General features: G+C 48.1%; 1 protein-coding gene across 1 annotated transcript; it reads right to left on the bottom strand.

The window, feature by feature from the left end:
* Positions 1–1,061: 1,061 nt before the first annotated feature.
* On the bottom strand, positions 1,062–16,708 carry LOC103298099 (UDP-glucuronosyltransferase 3A2-like). Its single transcript, XM_054714325.1, has 7 exons — positions 16,570–16,708; positions 15,455–15,556; positions 12,768–12,879; positions 8,572–9,103; positions 6,735–6,966; positions 5,531–5,750; positions 1,062–1,556 (listed from the first exon to the last, which is right to left on the bottom strand). The coding sequence occupies exons 1-7, from the start codon at positions 16,658–16,660 to the stop codon at positions 1,280–1,282; spliced, it is 1,566 nt and encodes a 521-aa protein (XP_054570300.1). The 5' UTR covers positions 16,661–16,708; the 3' UTR covers positions 1,062–1,279.
* Positions 16,709–19,094: the final 2,386 nt, after the last annotated feature.

Here is a 19,094-nt window from a genome sequence, read left to right as displayed (position 1 = left end):
CATTTTCGTGTCTGGTAGGAAACAGCAGGCAATGTCTCCTGTGTATGTTATTTAGATCAACTCCCATTCAGATATGCCATGGTTCCAGTACAATTTGCTGGGAAGATTTTACTTTTTCCATGGAATTCTCTTTGCATCTTTGTCAAAAACCAACTGAACATCCTAGTGTGGGTCTGTTTCAGAAGTTTGTGTGTCTGGAGCGGTAGCCAGGCACGAGTCAGAGGGGCCTGGCTTCCATGCGATGGAGCCACCAGCGGATTTTCCACCTAAGGAATATTCTCTACCGTGGCGGGGGCGGGGAGGGGTGCAAGTGGAATGTTTCCTAAATCAAGGCTGTCTGGGGCACCACCACGGCCACTGCACCTGAGGCCCCAGAGCCTTCCGTGTGGGCTCCAGGCCTCCCCTCAGGTTTCCATTACCTCATCTCTGACCGTGGGAGCCTGGAGAAGGGACCTGTGGACAGTGGGACACGGCATCACCTGTGGAACCGAGGCAGGCCCGCTCAGGCCCAGCAAAGGAGGAGCTGCGCAGGCGGGGACTCGGGGCAGAGACGAGGGGGAGTGGGTCCAGGGAGGGGCTGTCCCTGCCTCACTGCGGGAGAGGACGGGCTCTCGAGCTTTGAATGAGATGAGAAGGAGATGCAAGAGGTTGGTCCAAAGTGGAAGAACTGGCCAAATGTCTTCTGTCCTATTCATCAAAAGCGTAAAAAGAAGAAAGGGGGAATAGAAGTCTCCTAGACAGGGGGATGAACTAGAGCACTGAGTCTAGGGACAGGCAGTGCGGGGGGAAGGGGGGCTGTCTGCTGATGGTTTGAGGCTGAATAGAGGGGTTCATGGGTGAGGGGCGAGTCAAGAAGCCAAGTTCCAATTCATAGACACAGGAAGTAGAACACAGGTTCCCGGGGGCTGGGAGTGGGGACGGGGAAATGGGGAATTATTGTTTAATCAGTGCACAGTTTTAATTTGGGAAGATGAAAAAAGTTATGGAATTGGATGGTAGTGATATTTGCACAAATATATGAATGTACTCAATGCCACTGAACTGAATACCGGATGGTTAAAATGGTCAATTTTATGTGATGTATATTTTACCATAATTTTTAAAAAGAAGTCCAAGATTGCTGCATAAGACTGTCTAAATAGAGGCAGAAAAGAGTGAGAAGCCATTCTGGTGCCATGACCCATGTGGGGGTGAGGGGGACCCCAGGGGAGGCCTGTGCTGGGGGAAGTCTTCAGAAAACCAGTGGCTTCCCAGCACCCCTCCAAGTCTGCTCTGTGCATCAGGCCCTCTTCAGCTTCCCGGCCCCGCACAGCCCCCGGGCCACTAGGCCCAGCAGCTTCCCACAGAGCCACACGGTGCCCAGGGTGACCCCCAGCAGGAACAAGAAGACATCCAGCAGATACTGTTCATACCACGGCTGCTGGAAGGCGTGGGGCTTGAGGTGGGCCGCTCCCCCGGTCTGAAGGATGTGGTCGATCCAGCCCACCAGCCGCTGAGCAGGGGTCAGGGGGTGAGAGCGCCTGATGATGCTGGCGGCCACTGCTGCCGACTTGTAGCTGTTGGCAGATGCGCACACACATACAATGTGCAAATATATATATATATTGTGTATATTTGTGTGTGTGTGTGCATATCACATATAAACTTATACACACATTTTGTTTATATATACATGTATATATGCATGCTATATATATATATATATATATATATACATATATATATATATATATATATACACACACACACACACACACACACACACACACACCTGGGCATATACATGTATATGTATGCACACTATATACATATGTATGTATATATGCATATTCTGTATATATGCATAAATATGCATATGCATTCTATGATCAGTTCAAAGGAATGTCAAAGGTCAAATGTTAAATATCCCACCAATTCTCAGGCCAAAGCTGATTCTGACCATATAAAGAATGAATTTCTGAAGGATTCCCAAATTGGACTTTTCTTGAAATGTTCATGCCCTAAATGAAATTAAATCATCAAAAAATAAATTTTAAATCAGCAAGTTCTTTGGGTTATAAATCCTGGAACAATAAATAATTCTACAAACTTGAATTATGTTTGTTATATCCATTCTTATTCTTCCTTGTGTTTGTTATGTACATTTTTACAAACTTTAAATGAAAGACACCTAAATTCGGGGCCTGATAAACAAGAAAAATGGAGTCACAATTTACAGCATGGAGAAGATTTGATCAGCAGGCTTAAGGGTGTTGGGCGCAGGCCAAAGCTGATATTTGGTCATGGTAAGTTTAAGATGCCTGCTCGACAAGGAAGAAGAGATGCCAGTCAGCAGGGTGATAAGATGTACTGCGATTGGCAGGAAGGTTTGGGTTGCAGATAGCAATTTGGAAATCAACATAGGTCTATAGAGGGTGTTTCGAACATGAGACTGGGCAGGAACCCCAAGAGTTACATGTGGAATAGAAGTGAGTTGAGACCCAAGGACCAGGCGCTGGTGTGGAGGCCTACAAAGTCTGGAGGCTGTGGAGTTGAGGAGGAACCGACCAAGGAGATTGAGAAGGAGCAGCCAGTGAAGGGAGGAAGCTGAGAGAGGATGGTGTCGGGGTCAACGGCAGTCACTGTTCAAGGACAGGCAGTGCCCCTTTGGGACGAATGAAGCTGATGGGGTGAGTAAGATGAGATTGAAAAGCCGCCCCTGCTTTGGCGGTGAGGAAGCCCCTGGTGACCTGGATCAGGGCTGCTTGGTGGAGTGAGGGAGCCTTACTGAAGCGGCTGATGAAAGAATGCGTCGGGAGGAAGTGTTGGCAAAGAGCACAGACCACTCCTTTAAAGAGTTTACAGGGAAGGAGAATAAGATTCGGAATAGCCAGAGGTGAGGTAGTGTCAGGATGGTTTGTTGTAAGTCGAGGGCCCTTCAATGGTAAATTTCTGGACTCTGATCATTGTACTGTGGCTCTGTGGGAAAATGCTTTGTTCATGGGAGACACAGGCTGAAGTCTTTAGAGGTAAAGTGTTATAACGTCTGCAACAAATTCTCCAAGGATGCTGCCATTGATATACAGGTATAACATTCGGCAAAACAGAGAACAAAATATGGCAGCATGTCCATAAATGTTAATGTAAGTGAAGGGTATGCAAGTGCTTATTGTATTATTCTTGCAAGTTTTCTGAGAGTTTGAAACTTTTCAAATTAGAAAGTTGAAGAAAAACAACTTTGGAGAGTTATTATAGCAAGTTGCTTTTCAGTTGATGAAAGTGTTCCAAAAGAAAGAGAAAAAGCAATCATGCAGGAGACAGTGGGGCAAGTCACAGGAGCAAAAGCTTTGAGTGGGTGAGAGGATGTGGTCCTCTACCCCAGGGCAGGGCCTGGCCTCCATAGGGAGACGCACAAGAGCAGGTGGAGTAGAGGGAGGCAGGCAGGCAGGCAGGCAGGCAGACAGGCAGGTAGGTTTGGCATGTAGGCTGGTAAATTTGGTGGTGAACACATGCTGGTGGCTTCTCTTTTTTTCAGTAAAATAAAACAAAGAAGAGTATATGCCGGAAGCCAGGTGCAGCATGTCATAATTGCAAGAGTTTCATCAAAAGGTTGATGGAACTTGGGGACTTAACAAGGGCTGAGTCACATATGTTATCAACTGTTGGAATGGCTAAAAGGTATTTCCCTCAAACCTGAATAGGATGATTGTTTACTGCCAGACAGCTCAGGGCATCTTAATCTACATGTTATTGCCTCCTACTGGCCAAACACCTGAACAGCCGTAGGCTATTCCCCAATCTGACAATGAACTCTGTAGATGAAACCCTACCCTTTGAAGTGTATTATCTCCACCTTGCCTTAGGACAATTTGTGTTAATAAATAGCAAGGGGTTCTGAAACAAGGAGAAGTAGAACTTAGCTCCTTCAGCTAGGCTCCTCTGACCCCCAATGCCTTTCAAAATTATCTTTCATCTCTGGACTCCTACTTAATCTACACACAGCCTTTCTCCAGATTGCTGAATCCTTCTTAATGCTGGAACAAGAACCCCGGCAAGTATACACTGAGGATGAGCGAGAAAACCACGTTGGCGGTGTGAGAAGATGAAGGTAAAACAGTAAGAGGAGAGTGAGTGGGAAAGATGATTAGGAAAATGCAATAAGGTCATCAGGCATCAGTAAGGGCCCTGGCAGGCCTATGGTCATGAGTTGAAGTTGCAGCCCTTTGCAGTGCATGCTTCTTCCTCATGGGGAGCAGGCTCATAGCGGGGAGAGGCCCACGAGCAAGGGACAGTCGAGGCGTCTCAGAACCTCTGGGGCAGAGGACGGGAGCCCAGAGTGCCGGAATGTCCAGAGAGCTGTCAGACCAGAGCCACCCTGATACACACAGGCCCCCAAGTCTCAGTGCTCAGAGCCTGTGTCATTCAGTGCATTCATTTGCAAGCATTACCTGCCTGCCAGGAAGGTGGCATAGGAGGGTCCCCAGGGCGTGTCGGGGCTGCCCTGCCCCAGGCATCACGCTGAAAGCCATCCAGGAGCCGCTGCAGGATGGAACGGCCCCTCCAGAGCAGTAGCCCGTGGCTTTCCTGGACATTAGTCTCCATTGAGAAGCTGATGAACATTATGAAAACACCCTCCAGCCCCAGCTGGTGTGGCTCAGTGGATAGAGTGTTGGCCTGCAGACTGAAGACTCACAGGTTCGATTCCAGTCAAGGGCACATGCCCAGGGTGAGGCCTCAATCCCCTGTAGGGGGTGTGCAGCTGGTCAATGATTCTCTCTCATCGTTGCTGTTTCTATCTCTCCCTCTCCCCTCCCTTTCTCTCTGAAATCAATAAAAATTTTAAAAAGCAAATATTAAAAAAAAAAAAGAAAACACCCTCCAGAAAATGTATATATGCAAACACATGTGTTTTTCACAATTTCACCATTCGAGGGACTCATGGGCCTCAGGCACCTAATCGTGTTTCTTGAGCCCTGATTTAGAGGATATGTTCTCTTCACTCGTCCAGAACTTACTTGCTGAGTGCCTACTGTGTGCAAGGCAGTGAGGTAGGTTGTGATCAGTAAGACAGACATGGCCCTCCTCTGCTCATGGAGCTTACACTCTAGTTGGAGGAAAGGTCAATACATACGTAAAGTAACATGTAGAATAATTATGAAACACGTAATGGAGGGAATAACATAGCATAACAGGGGTTGATCAGAGAAGGCCTCTCTGAAGAGGAGACATTGGAGGTGAACGGAGAGAATGTTCAGGAACAGCTAAGGACAGAGGCCAGTAGAGGAAAGAAATATGAACATGAAGAAATAAAAGGAGCCCCCACACACCCCACAACTGGTTAGAATTGCATATTACGCATATCAAGAGAACAAAAACTCTAAGAGAGAAACTCTTGTAAAGTTTCTTTTAAAAATAAAATTCTCCCTCTCATCTGTCCTAAATTCCTCTTATTGAAATAGAAGGCTCAATTGTCTAACTTGGCCTTTGGTGGAAATAGGTCCATTTAGTTTAGTGGAGGGGAGGGGACCCTCTGGCCAGATCCACTACATACCTCTTGTCTCCGATGACTTGTTTCATCTTAAGAGCCAGGGTCTCCGCCTTGAGCTGTTCGATCGGGATGGAGACACCCAGATGTTTGGCTTCTACTCGGATTAAGTTTCCAGGCTGGTCTACAAAGAGAGGAATGCCCACCATGGGCACGCCGTGCTGGATGGATTCCATCACACTGTTCATTCCTCCGTGGGTGACAAACAGGCGGATGCTGGGGTGAGCTAGGACAAAGAGGAACGAGAGGAAGGATAAGGCCTAAGAAGGAATTTCCAGAACTTGGGAAGGCGGCATTGTCAGGGACACATGATAAGGGAATCTAGAGGCATCTGGGAACCAATGTAAAGAGGCAATTGCCTGGGAGACACTCTGTGAGCACCCTCAGAAGCATGGGTCTAAGACCTGCTGCAGCCGAGAATGCAGAGACAGAACTAAGCTCAGTGTCTCCCAGCATTCGTCCCTCTATCCGCTCGGCATCCCTCCACATCATCTTTAAGCAGGGAGTGTGCCTTATGCCTTTGTATTGCCAGTCCCAGGCCTACTGTCCCTCTCTCATTTGGAGCAAAATAAAGGTTGAGGAAGCATTTGTCCAGCCCAGGAACTCAGAAACCACGTGCTTTTGTAGAGGGCACGGCTTGGGCTCTCCCACAGGCCAGTGAAATACGTTTGCAGGAGGAGAGCCAACACCTGTATTTCCATTCACCAGGCACTCAGATCCCATCTGCCGCTGTGCCCATGAGGTGTCCCCAGAGGGCAGCACAGGCCAGCGAGGAAGCCCCTCAGGACATCTCAGACAGGACGATGAGGAATATTGTCACACGGCAAGGCCACCTGGGGTGAGGAAGAGCTAGCTCCGTGTCTGTGTGTGAAGAGCAGGCGGCTGGAGGCCACTGTGCGGCAGCGACTTCCCTCCTGTGGGCACAGGTGTGTCCCAAAGCACCGATGGGCTGGTCCCCAGCCCTTGCCCCTTCCAAGTCCCCCTCTGGAAGGTGGCTGGTGGCGGAGATAACTGGGCTGGGTACAAATGAATGAAGCGAGCCCAGAATGCCAAGCTTTCCTGGTACTTTGCCTTTCGCTCACACACGCTTTCCTTTCCCGTGATGGTGGAGTGCCCAGGTAGGGGTGAGGGCTGCAACGAGCCCTGAAGGACAAGTAACCGGAGCGAGAAAGGCAGACACGGCAGCTGCCCGCAGAGAGGGGGCCCTTACCCAGGAGGTCGCTCTGAGGAAGCCAGTCCACGAGTTTCACATTCGCTGCCAATGGGAGGTCTTTGGGCCAGAGAGAAGGGCTGCACTTCCATATCACCCCCTGCGGCAGCTGCGCAAAGGCCCTGTGCATCTGCTCCAGAGCCTGCTGGGACTGAGTCACGTTCACCACGGTGCCCAGGGCCACAAGCACGAAACCCGCCTCGCCGAACTGGGCGATGAAGTCCTCGAGTTCCTGGAGAGAGCGGAGACGGTCCCGTGGCTGCCCGGCCACAGCAAGAGTCCCACTGCTCATGGAGCACACACACCTCTCACGTGAACTCTGTGTGCCTCCCCTGTGCCGGGTGCACCCCAGACTCCCCTTCTTACAGGATCCCATCTACTGAGGCTGGATGGCCTGCAAGAGAGTTTGCTGAGCCTCGATGTCTCAGGACCACAAGAATGGTCCATCCTGTCTCTCCAGGCTTTGGAATTTGATGGGTTAAATTTCTTTTTTTTTTTCTTTTTTTTTTTCTTTTTTTTTCTTTCTTTTTTTTTTTTAATTTCTTTATTGATTAAGGTATCACATATTTGTCCTCGTCCCCCCATTTCCATCCCACCCCCCTCCCCACACATGCCCCCACCCCCCTGTTGTCCTTAACCATTGGTTGGGCTCATATGTCTGCACACAAGTCCTTTGGTTGATCTCTCCCCTTTATCCCCACCCTTCCCTACCCTCCCCCCGAGGCCCGACAGTCTGATCCATGCCTCCTTGTTTCTGGGTCTGTTCTTGTTCATCACTCTATATATAATGATGGGTTAAATTTCAAGTTCTCCTCGTAGGGGTCAGGAGGGAAGACCGGGGCGGTTTTCGATAGCACCCTCCAGAGGACCGTACCGACCCTGCCCTCCCCCTGCACTGTGGGCTCCCCCAGAGGAGCCTGGGAAATAAGCTGGATCCCACTGCTCAGTAGCTGGATCTCATCTACCGCTGCTGGGAAGCAGCAGAAATGCGTGGGGCTGGAAGGCGGTTAGGGAGAGAGACTCAGGATCCGCAAGTCACAATTCACACAGCGAATCTCGAGTGCTTCTCCGTTTTCGCAGTTCCCAGCGACCTACATGGGCTATGCCACAGGCAAGCTGTGAAGTTCAAGGGTATCTGTGCTCCCCTCAACCTCCACTCTACCCAAATGATGCTCTCAGAGTGGGCTTCCCAGAGCGCCTTTCATCACTGTCTCTACATTCCCCTCTCCCACAAGCGACTCCTCGAGGCAATGAAACTACTCCTTTCCCCATTGTGGTGGTGGCTATAGGGTAAGGGAAGACCTAATTTGGGGGAGGGGGGGGGCGGGGATGATGGTAGATCTCTCAAGAATGCATAAAAAGCTACAACCCAGCTCAGAATGTAGAGCATCAAAGACACAGAAGTAGCCGGACCGGCGTGGCTCAGTGGTTGAGCATCGACCTATGAACCAGGAGGTCAGGGTTTGATTCCCAGTCAGGGCACATGCCTGAGTGTGGGCTCGATCCCCAGTGTGTGGGAGGCCGCCGACCAATGATTCTCTCTCATCATTGATGTTACTGTCTCTCTCTCCCTCTCCCTTCCTCTCTGAAGTCAATAAACACACATGTTTAAAAAACAAATAAAAACAAACAAACAAAACCCCGAAACTGGAGGCAGCATTTGGCGCTCACCAAAACAGCTCAGATAAAAAGACCAACAACACCCCACGGTGGATGTGGAGTAAGTGAAGCTCTGGTGCTACGGGGGGGTTAGCGGGGGGGGCAGCAGAAAACTCGGACGGTCGCCTGGGAGAAATGTTTAGCAATTTCTACGTCTGCGTACAAAGGGTTGACTTACTTGAGGTATCGGCTCCACAGGTTTGGCCATTAGACCTCCAACATACACAGTGTTAGGAAGCAGGGGCCGGGCAAAATCAAAGGCAAAGTCAGAATTAACAAACCACAGCTCTGCTTTCCGTTGAAGATGAAATAACGCCGGCCTAGAGCCTTCGGGGAAATGTTCTCTGATCGTGCTCTCGAACTGAGCGTGGATGTACCACTGCCTCAAGGAAGAAATGAAGAACATCAGAGAGTTCGTCACTCGGCCCCAGAAACCCATGCGGTCGGTCAGGGAGGAGTGGAAGTCTGGAACGTAGGACACGGGCTCGGGCAGCCCAAAATGCGTCACTCCGAACGTGGTGCCCAGGACGGCCACAAACGGCCTTGCCAGCTTCTCGGCGATCAGGAAAGCGCAGAGATCTAAACCATCCACCACCACCAGGTCGAAACTCCCATTTTTTAAGGGGCCCATGATATCTGTCCTCCTCAGCAAATCACTACACTGCGTCGCAAATAGCTTCATTATCTCCAAAAGGTTTGTGAGTGGGCTCCTGGGGAAGAAAAGGAAGGGAGAGATGTTCAATATTCGTGGCAAGTGCTCATCTGAAAACTCTCGAAAAATCTTGCTTGGAGCAGGAACAATCATGTCTGGCAGCGCCTGCCCGCTGTACCACTGGCCGGAGAACTGTCTGCTCCAGAGCTGGCGTTTCTATGCCTCCAACCCCACCGGGCCATTTCCTTGTTTTTGTCTCTGCTGCCATTCTCTCTGCTGCCTAGGGTGTCTCTGCTCTCTTCCCTCTTCCTTTCTTCCCCTCATCCCACCATCTTTTGAAGGCGTGCCTGCTCTGGGAGATGTTACCAACTGTGGCCTGTGCCCTGATGGCTCTCTCCTGGCTGAGCGCGGAAGCTCATCTATGATGCTCTGTACGGCCTTCAATCCTAAGTTAACCTTGCTCTCAACGCACCCATGTATGGACTTGTGTTCCTGGGGATATGAGCATCTTAATGACAGAGTGCCGTGAGCACAAGTGGAGGGACAGCACGGTCAACCTCTAAAAGTTGTGTGCCAGCCCTAACCGGTGTGGCTCAGTGGATAGAGCGTCGGCCTGTGGACTGAAGGGTCCCAGGTTCGATTCCGGTCAAGGGCATGTACCTTGGTTGCGGGCACATCCCCAGTAGGGAGTGTGCAGGAGGCAGCTGATCGATGTTTCTCTCTCATCGATGTTTCTAACTCTCTATCCCTCTCCCCTCCTCTCTGTAAAAAATCAATAAAACATATTTAAAAATAAAAAATATAAATAAATAAATAAACAAACAAACAAATAAAATAAAAGCTGTGTGCCAGGACCATCTGCCAGCCTCTGGCTTTCAGCTCTTGGGCCTCTCCTGTGATAGAGATTCTTAAAACCCCGCTGAGGATCAATGTCCTAGGTCAGTTTCGACTAGAGGTTTTACTTTGTTTCATTGGGAATCGATTTACTTTTCTTTTAATAAAGTTTAAACATGGGCTACAATTGTTCAGCACTTGACACATGCCCTAGCCAAGGGATCCCACAGTGACGATTTCATGGCCCGAGTATTAGCTGGAAAGTGCTATTCCCACTCCCCATGCCCAGGAGCTAGGCAGTCACTTCATGAACTAAATGATGGGCAGTCAGCCGTGTGACCCCCTCTTGCGAAAGCGAAGGCCCCCACCTAGAACCCTCAGGAGAGAGCCCTGCCCTGTGTCCTCTGGAGGGGAAGTGGGGGGAGGGAGAGGCAGAGACATGGCTCGGGCAGGGCGGTCTCTGCTCTGACTGTATACTTGCTGGGAAGCTTACAAATACATCTATGGCTGTCCTTCACCATACATAATTTACATGAGACATTCCGCTGGTGGGCCGCAGACCTAAGCATGCTTTCAAAGCTCCCCCATGACTGTAATGTGCAGACAGGGGGAGGACTCCTGTTCTGGAGGCAGAGGGACGGTGAATGTGCATTTTCCCCCGCATAAGAGCGCAGGGCATGCCACCACTCACATGCCTCTAAATTAAAGGGTTCAGCTATTCTTAAAGCTGAAAGAAAGAATGAGATGGGAAGAACTAATGTTGGGACAAAAGCTGTTAAAACGTCCGTTTCAGTAAAGAACATCTTTCCTGTGAGGATAATTACGGATCATTATCGGGGACCAGTGTGAGGAAGTTTTGCTTTTGTTTTTGTTTTTGTTTTGTCATCTGAGCAGAGTGATGGGCAGGGCAGGCTTCTTCCGAAAGGACCTGAGATTATGAGGGGAAAACGAACGTGACCAAACCACAGGTGGTTTAGGACTCAGTCAATTTGACAAGGGGGTTCTGATTGGATCATTTCAAAGACAAAAACAAATATATATATATACATATATATACTATAGGCCCAATGCACGAAATATATATATATACTAGAGGCCCAATGCACGAAAATTCGTGCAAGAATGGGCCTTCCTTCCCCTGGCTATTGGCACCGCCTTTGCTCTGGCCCGGAGCCGCCTTTCTGCCTTCCCACACTGCCCAGAGGCCTGGAGTGGCTGGGTGGGCGGTGCCCCTGGCTGCCCCCGGCCGCTCAGCACCTGTGTATGTAAATTAACCCGCCATCTTTGTTGGGTTGAGTTGCATACTCACTCCTGATTGGCTGGTGGGTGTTGCAAAGGTATGGTCAATTTGCATATTTCTATTTTATTAGTGTAGATAAATTTAAAAAAACAGACAGCTAGTTTAAGCCAGAAGGAGAGTAGTCTAAGGAGGCTTCTTGAATTCAATGCTCAGTTTGGGATAATTTTCCTAATTATTTATGGGACAAATCAAAGGTTTCAATACCTGTCCAAAGCTAGTCAAGAAAGATGTGACATACTTCGGTCTAGTATTTTTAATAAATCTTGGTCATCAGGTAGTGCAATGAAGTTTACCTGGTGGCTACTATGCCACCGCGTGCTGCACAGTATGGCAGCTTCTGTGGCTCCAGCAGCAAGCAAGGAAAATACGGCCTTTGGCCTCACAGAGCTTACAGTTTAACAGGGAAAGAGGTTCAGCAAATCATTACAAATAATAAAGTAAATATTAATACGTTTTCTAAGTATTTCAAAGGACAGAGCTGGGCATTGTGAAAGTGTAGAAACAATTTAACTCGTCTAACAGTTAGCATGGTGCTTCTGTCAATTTCATATAAACCAGTGGGGATCCTTTAGGCTTTAAAAAAAAAAAGCATTTCAGGTAACACATGGGATAGTTTTGAGAAACTGAGGGCATGTGCTATAAATTTTTGGAAATTAGCACATGAAAGTATCAATATTCACTAACATGGGAGAGCAAAGACGCACAGAAACAGTGCGAGGGCCTGTGGGACATGCTCTAAAAGGGTGTGTTTCCTGCACAGTCTAGTCGGAGGAGGGAACAGAGGGAGGAGTTGGGGTGGGTTTGTTTGTCTTTTCAGCCTCTTTCATTCTCTGCGCTGTCTCTAACACCTACATTGCCTGGCACGTAGTAAGTCCCCAATAAACCTTTTTAATGAAAAAGACAAAGCACAAAATTAAGTGCTAAGACAGCGGTATAGAGAAGTTTGGAGGGAGCAATGGAGTAAATAAAATAGGTTTTTATGGAGGAGGACGTATTCAAAAATGCCTTCATGGGGAGAAGCATCATTTAGCAGAAATGAAGGAGGAGCAAGGACTTCTCATTAATGCAGACAGGCATGGTTTTCCTTTCAGCGATTTCATGCTTAAGATGAGCGTTTCTTGTTATTTCGAGTTTCAGATGAGTGGCCTCGTGACTTACTCTCTGTAAGGCTGAGAGTGAGTCCCAGAGTTCTGCATTGAATGAACCGTAAATGGCCAGGCTCAAGTTCTGCAAAAATCAATCTTCGTAAGTGACCCCATCATCAAAAAAGTTTATAGGACAGAAAGGAACAGAAGGAAGTAAAATTGAGTTACTATGACTTTATCCAGCGATGAAATGGTGAGTTGCCCATCACTGTCCCTGAGCTGGAGAGATTAAAGGTAAAGGGAAGCATCTTTTAAAATTTATATTTCTACTCATTCAGGCTTGAAAACTGAACATGCTGGGAATGTTAACCAGAGTGCCGCATCCTCAAGACTGCCTGAGTGATTGATTCAGTGATGATGGAGATATTTCTATTCATTCATTCATTCATATTTCTCAAATAATAATTGCTTTACTTTTATTTTTTTTTAAAAAAAGCTATTACCTTCCCAGCAAAGCTTCCTTTGTAAAGAAATCTAAATTTTTCTTGAATTCCTGTTTAAATTCTTCAGGAGGAGACCAATAGACAGTTTGGTATGTTTTCTCTCTTTTAAAACCTAAGAAGAGATAGAAGAGAAAATTTAATCAAATGTCACACACCTATGCATGTTAAAAGGAATGCTGAAACCCAATTTTAGTCCTTTCACTTATTTCTCAGGATTTTTTCTCTAAAACATCTTGTTAAGATATAACTCATGTATCATAAATTCACCTTTAAAAAACTTTAGAGGCTTTTAGTAAGTCTGCAGGGTTGTGCAACCATAACCACAACCAATTTTAGAACATTTCTCATCCTCAAAAGATATCTCAAACTTATTATCAGTCACTCTCATTGTTCTCTTACTTTTATTTTGTTCTTTAGATGCAACTCTCTGTAGGTCCTTGAATAGATTTATAATCATTGATCTAAAGTCTTTGTCTAGTAAATCCATTGTCTGGGCTTCCTCATAGACAGTTTCTGTTCACTGCTTTCTGTTGACATATTTTCCTATTTCTTTGTATCTCTCATAAAATTTTTTTGTTGTTATGATTTCCCCCATCCTCAGTTTATTCTTGTTGCTGTTCATCGTTGATGTTGTTGTTACTGCTGTTTAATGCCTTTCCTGAACTAATTCTGTAAAACCTAATTTGCCTGTCATGTTTAGCGATGAGAGTCTCTGATCAGTTAGTGATTGGTCATTTAATCTAATTAGGCTGAGATTTCCTCAAATGACGTGCAACTGTAAGTGCCCTAACCCTTGCCAAGGGGCTCTGTGTGTGTGTGGTGGGCCCATTTTCACTGCGCTGGCAGGAAGTTTATGATGCTGCCAGAGCCTTCATTTCCTGCCTGCTCAGAGGCTCCCAGCGAGCCGCTCGTGAGCAGCGAGGACCTTCTCCGGTCTTTCTTGAGCACATGCACAGCCCCCCATATGCACATGGCCATCCAGATCTCCAGGAACGAGTCAGAGCTGTCCAAAGAAGCATCTTCTCAGTCATGTCACAATATTGCGTTAAACATTCTGAGTTTACATTAGGATGACTGTGTAAAATTTATTCATTTTTAAGCCAAATAGTATGTCGTCATGTGATTTCTTTCCATTTGTGTCCCTTCTCGGCCCTAGAATTAACAATCACCCTCCTTTTTCACTTGTTTCATTGAGTTTGTTTTCTTTTGTTTCTGTGCCTGTTGGTCAGTCTCAACTCCCTCCAATATTCTCTCAATACAATTTTCAATTAGGTCAACTTATTGAATAACTGTTTTCCAGGAGATGTTCCTCCTAGATCTTCTCATTGATTAAAACTAGATGACTGCTGTCCATGTGAACAGCAAATCTTCCACACTTTTGTTTTGCCAATTCTATTCTCTACCAGGCGTCCTCAAACTACGGCCCGCGGGCCACATGCGGGTGTTTTTGCCGTTTTGTTTTTTTACTTCAACATAAGATATGTGCAGTGTGCATAGGAATTTGTTCATAGTTTTTTTTAAACTAAAGTCCGGCCCTCCAACGGTCTGAGGGACAGTGAACTGGCCCCCTGTTTAAAAAGTTTGAGGACCCCTGTAGCCCTTTGTCTTCCTCTTTCTCGGTTCCCGGTTGTTCTGATCAGCCTAAATCCTGTCGTTACTTCTACTTTTTGAGAAACTTAAAATTTATATGAAAAGGAAAGCCTTTGAGATTGTTTTATTGCTGACTCTTGTTGGTTTTCTGTGTGCAATGCCAATGCCAAAAAGCTTGATGTCATTCTGAGTCTTATTCATTATTGAAATATATGAAAACGTTTAGGTTATTTTTATTAATCATTGGTATTCTGAAATTTTGCCATGATTTGCCTTGCCATAGGCCTTTTTATTTTATTATTCTTTGTGTTAGGTGCTAGATGGGGCCTTTCAATATAAAGACTTGTGTATTCTAGTTCTAAATTTTTTTCTTGATTACTTCTTAGATAAGTTTCTCTTGCAGTTTCACTGCTTTTTTTTTTTTTTCCTGGAATTCTTATCAGTCAGAAAAACATTTTGATCCAATCTTCACAAACTAGAGGCAAGATTTCGAGCAACATAAATAAAGCAGCATTTTATTTACGGAAATGTGTGTGAATTGTTTGCCTGAAGGGGCTGCGGATGCAGTGAGGGCGGTGGAGATAGAGGAATACAGAAGATGAGCAGAGCCAATAGCATTTCAAACTTGCTATTGCCAAGGTCATAGTCTAAGATGGCCCTAAACCAGTACACCTATCTTTCTCCATTACAGTAATTCAGAGAACTAACATGAGGTTTTGCAGAACGTTTAGCCTGTACAAGGCACTCACAGCGTGTCATCTATGGAAGGAGGGTCCAAACACTAGTGTCCAGTGTGGTCCCCCTGGAGCACTTGAAGTGTGGCTAGTGTGAACTGTAAAACACACATCGGATTTCAAAGACTTAGTATAAACAAGTGTGAAATATCTCATTAATAATAGTTATAGTGTTTACATGTAGAAATGATATTTTGGGTATATGGGGTTAAATAAAATATGCTATTAAAATTAGTTTGACCTGTCTCCTTTTAATTGTTTCATGTGGCTTCTGGAATCTTAGCAGTTACATTATGGGGCTTGTATTTGTGGCTCACGTTGTATTGGAATTAGACAGTACTAGTCCACAGAATAAGACGATACCTGGTGGGAAATGCAGGTCACTCTGTTGAAGAAAGCTGACATCATGCCCATGATCTTGAAGAACCTGAGACACCCGGTCCATCAGTAGATAATGGCTTCCCCCTAGGAGCAAGGCTTCCGTTTTGTGAGGTGCATGGAGAGAAAAGCCACGATGGGAGGGTAAGGGGGTCAGGGGAGCTTCGTCCTGGCTGGAGGGTGGGGCCAAGGAAAACTTCCTTCCCCTCCTCACTTCCTGTGTGGGTAAGGGTGCTCTGGACCCTCAAGTCCTCATGGAGTTTGACTCCCACCCCCTGAGGCCCCACCCCTAGCAACCCTCCTCTAGTTCCCCTGTCCTGTGACCAGGGGCTCCCTGCCCCTGGGACTAGCTCAGAGCATCCCTCCTCCTAGGAAATAGTCTACATCTTATTCAGGGCCATGTCCCTTATTCAGGCACTGTGTGCACAGGGTGGTCAGCAGGTGGCTTCTCCTAGCAGACACGTCAGGGCGCCTGCTGAGACCCTCCTCCCTGGAAGTGCTTGCCACAGAGAGAAGCAGAAAATGGCTAGAAGGCGACTCCAGGAGGCAATGCGGGAGAGGGGCACAGAAGGTCCTTGGCGTGTGAATGTGTCTGGCAGGAGATGCTTATTTAGGGCCTGAAGTCAGGCCTCTTGGGATGCCTGCAGCCCGCCCATCCGGCCCCTGGAGAAACCTGAGGGTTCTGGTTTGCATTAAAGAAGGAGAGACCCCCAGAAACTTGATCCTAGGACTGAGGTTCCTCCCAGCTTGCTCTCAGCTTCAGGGAGGCCCCTGCTTTCCCAGGGGCCGCTGTCTGCAGCCGACTGGGCAGCCCCCGGGGAGGAGGGGTCAGCCCCCGGGGAGGAGGGGTCAGCCCCCGGGGAGGAGGGGTCAGCCCCCGGGGAGGAGGGGTCAGACTCCCGGGGAGGAGGGGTCAGCCCCCGGGGAGGAGGGGTCAGCCCTCGGGGAGGAGGGGTCAGCCCCGGGGTCAGCCCTCGGGGAGGAGGGGTCAGCCCCCGGGGAGGAGGGGTCAGCCCCCGGGGAGGAGGGGTCAGCCCCCGGGGAGGAGGGTCCTCACCGGCCTGCCCCCAGGCGCGAGCTCCAGGACGGCGGACACTCACCGTACAGGACCACGGTCAGGATCCTGGCGCCTTCCAGGAGCGGGAGCCAGGACCCCAGGAGGGCCAGCAGCAGTGCCCGCGGCCCCGGCATGCTGACTCGGCTGCGCCCCCGGAGCCCCGCTGCGGGCGGTGCGCCCCGCACACAGGCTGCCCTCGCGCTGCCCCGCCCCGCCCAGCGAGCTCGGCACACGCCCAGCGGTGGACGGAGCGCACGGTGCCTGCTGCTGCGGACCGGCGATCGGAGGGTCCGGGTCCGAGAGCCGGCCAGGCTTCTTACCCCGCCCCTTCTCGGCCGGTGACCCCGCTCCGCCGGCCTGGCCCTGTGATCCCGCCTGGGAGTGTCCGTGAAAGTCACGTCCAGGGCGCGCCCCTCCTCCGAGTGGGCGTGTGACGGACAGGCCTGCTGGTCAGGATGCCAAGTGAGGACACCCCCCACCCGCCGGCCTTCGGCACTCCCTCCTCCGCTCTGGCTCTTTCTCCCGCCTTTGGGTGCCGCCCCATAGCCCTTCTTACTCATTCCCAGAGGGACACACACCTCCCCCCCACCCCCCACCCCCCCAGGGAAGGGACCCGGAGGAGTTTACAAGCCATCGCCAGCGGTTACTACAGACGACCCGGGAGCAAGGTCCCTGCGGGTGCTGACAGCCATCCAGCTCTTGCACAGCCTGACTGAGCTCCGCCTCTGCGGTCAGGCGGGGTGGCCCTGCACACATCCCCCTGGAGCGCCGGTCTGGGTCTGGGAGAGCGGTGAGCACTGGCCTGAGTTAGAACTTAGGTCCTGCTGAGTTCTAAGGACAGAAAAGGCGGCAGGGCCGGCACCTCTGGGGAAAGACCTGCAGATAAGGACCTGGGGGAGGAGCCCGAGCTGAGGCAAGCGGGTGCTTGATGTTTCTGAACAGTCCAGTAGCTCCTGTTGGGCAGCGTTGTTCCTGGCCTCTTCAAGTTCATGGCGTGGTTACAATCTCACAGCCACCCTGAGTCCTGTAGGATAAGCCCTCCGCCCCCTCCCACGTTATTATTATTATTTTTTTAATAAAACGGAGTCTGAGGTTCAGGGTCTCTGACTTAATCAGGGGCCAAGGTTCCCAAACACCATATTAAGAGATGCCACTTTATGATCAATTCTGTTTTTTTTAAGGTAGAAGAGAACTTGTGTTGCAATGGTGCCGAAGGGCGACGCGTTTGTTTTGGCACTGAGACTTTAAATGATTTCATCATGTTCTCTGTTTCCTCACCGAGGAAAGGAAGACATAACCCTAACCGTGGAATGCTCCTCTGTGGCCCTCGGCTGTTCCCCCGGAGCTCTGCCCTGTCCTTTTCGTCCGAAATGGCCTGTGCTGGCAGCTGTGGCTCAGCCTGCTTCTTCCCTGGAGACCATCTAAGGTCTACATCTGGTCTCCCTGAAGGAGTCCAGGCCAGCAAGCAGGGTTTCTGCTACTACCCTTCTCCTAGGAGCTTGGAGCTTCCAGTGAATGTTCCTGGGGTTCAGGCCATTAGAAAAGCCACCTCCCAAGTTGTTCTCAGATAAGCTCTTCACCTTGGGCTTCCTGGAGATATTGTAAGGCAGTGACTTACATTCTGAAAATCCTTATAGGAATTTGAGGCACCGTGTACATGTTCCTAAGGTCTTGAGGGTTTTATCAGTCTTGGCTTCATGCTTAGACCATGTGTTCCTGGAACACCCTAGATTTGATGTTATCTTTATCATCAATTCTAATAATCTGTGTATTTTTGGATCTTCCGCATACATTAACTATGTCATAATAAATAAAAACCTGTTTCTTTTTTCTCGTCTTTTGGCCTTTTTTCTTGTCCTATGATTACGGGACATACAACGCTGAACAGAAGTGGTGATGGGTGGCATCCTTGTCTTGCTCTGGATCTCAGAGGTAAAGACTGTAGCATTAAGGGTGATGTTTGCATTAGTTTGAGGTTCTTATTTATACATATACGTACATATAGATACACATCCTTTATCATAAAAATGCTTGCTTTTTAAAAATAGGGCTTTTAAAATTTATAATTTATAAAATATAAATTTTATCAAAATATTTTCTGCATCTCTGAGATGATCATGTGATTTGACTCAACTATTAGAGTTATAGAAATTGATTTTTCTTTTTTGAAACCTTTTACATTTTGAAATAGAAACACATTCAGAAAAGTACATAAAGTATAAACGTATAGTTAATAAGTATAAAAAGAAACAAGCTTATAAAACACCCAAATGAAGAAACAAAACATTGCCCTTACTAACGCAAAGCCTCGGAGCAACGCCCTGACTTAATAGTGCTGCAAATCACTTCACAGGACTTGCGTAGTCTGACAATGATGCATGCATTTCTACACAATACATTTTAGTCTGGGATTGTTTCTGATCTTTTGCCGTTTTGAATTGATTGGATTTTTAAACATCTTTCCTCTATTTGAAGCTCTATCCCATTTCTACTCTTTTAATGATCACCAAATGATAGCATGCATTCTTAACGAAGTCTAGCTTAAGCAATATCCTTACTCCTGTATAG

This window comes from Eptesicus fuscus, chromosome 4, assembly GCF_027574615.1.
Source record: "Eptesicus fuscus isolate TK198812 chromosome 4, DD_ASM_mEF_20220401, whole genome shotgun sequence".
In the NCBI taxonomy this organism is placed as follows: Eukaryota; Metazoa; Chordata; class Mammalia; order Chiroptera; family Vespertilionidae; genus Eptesicus; species Eptesicus fuscus.
This window is presented reverse-complemented; position numbering and strand designations above follow the sequence as displayed.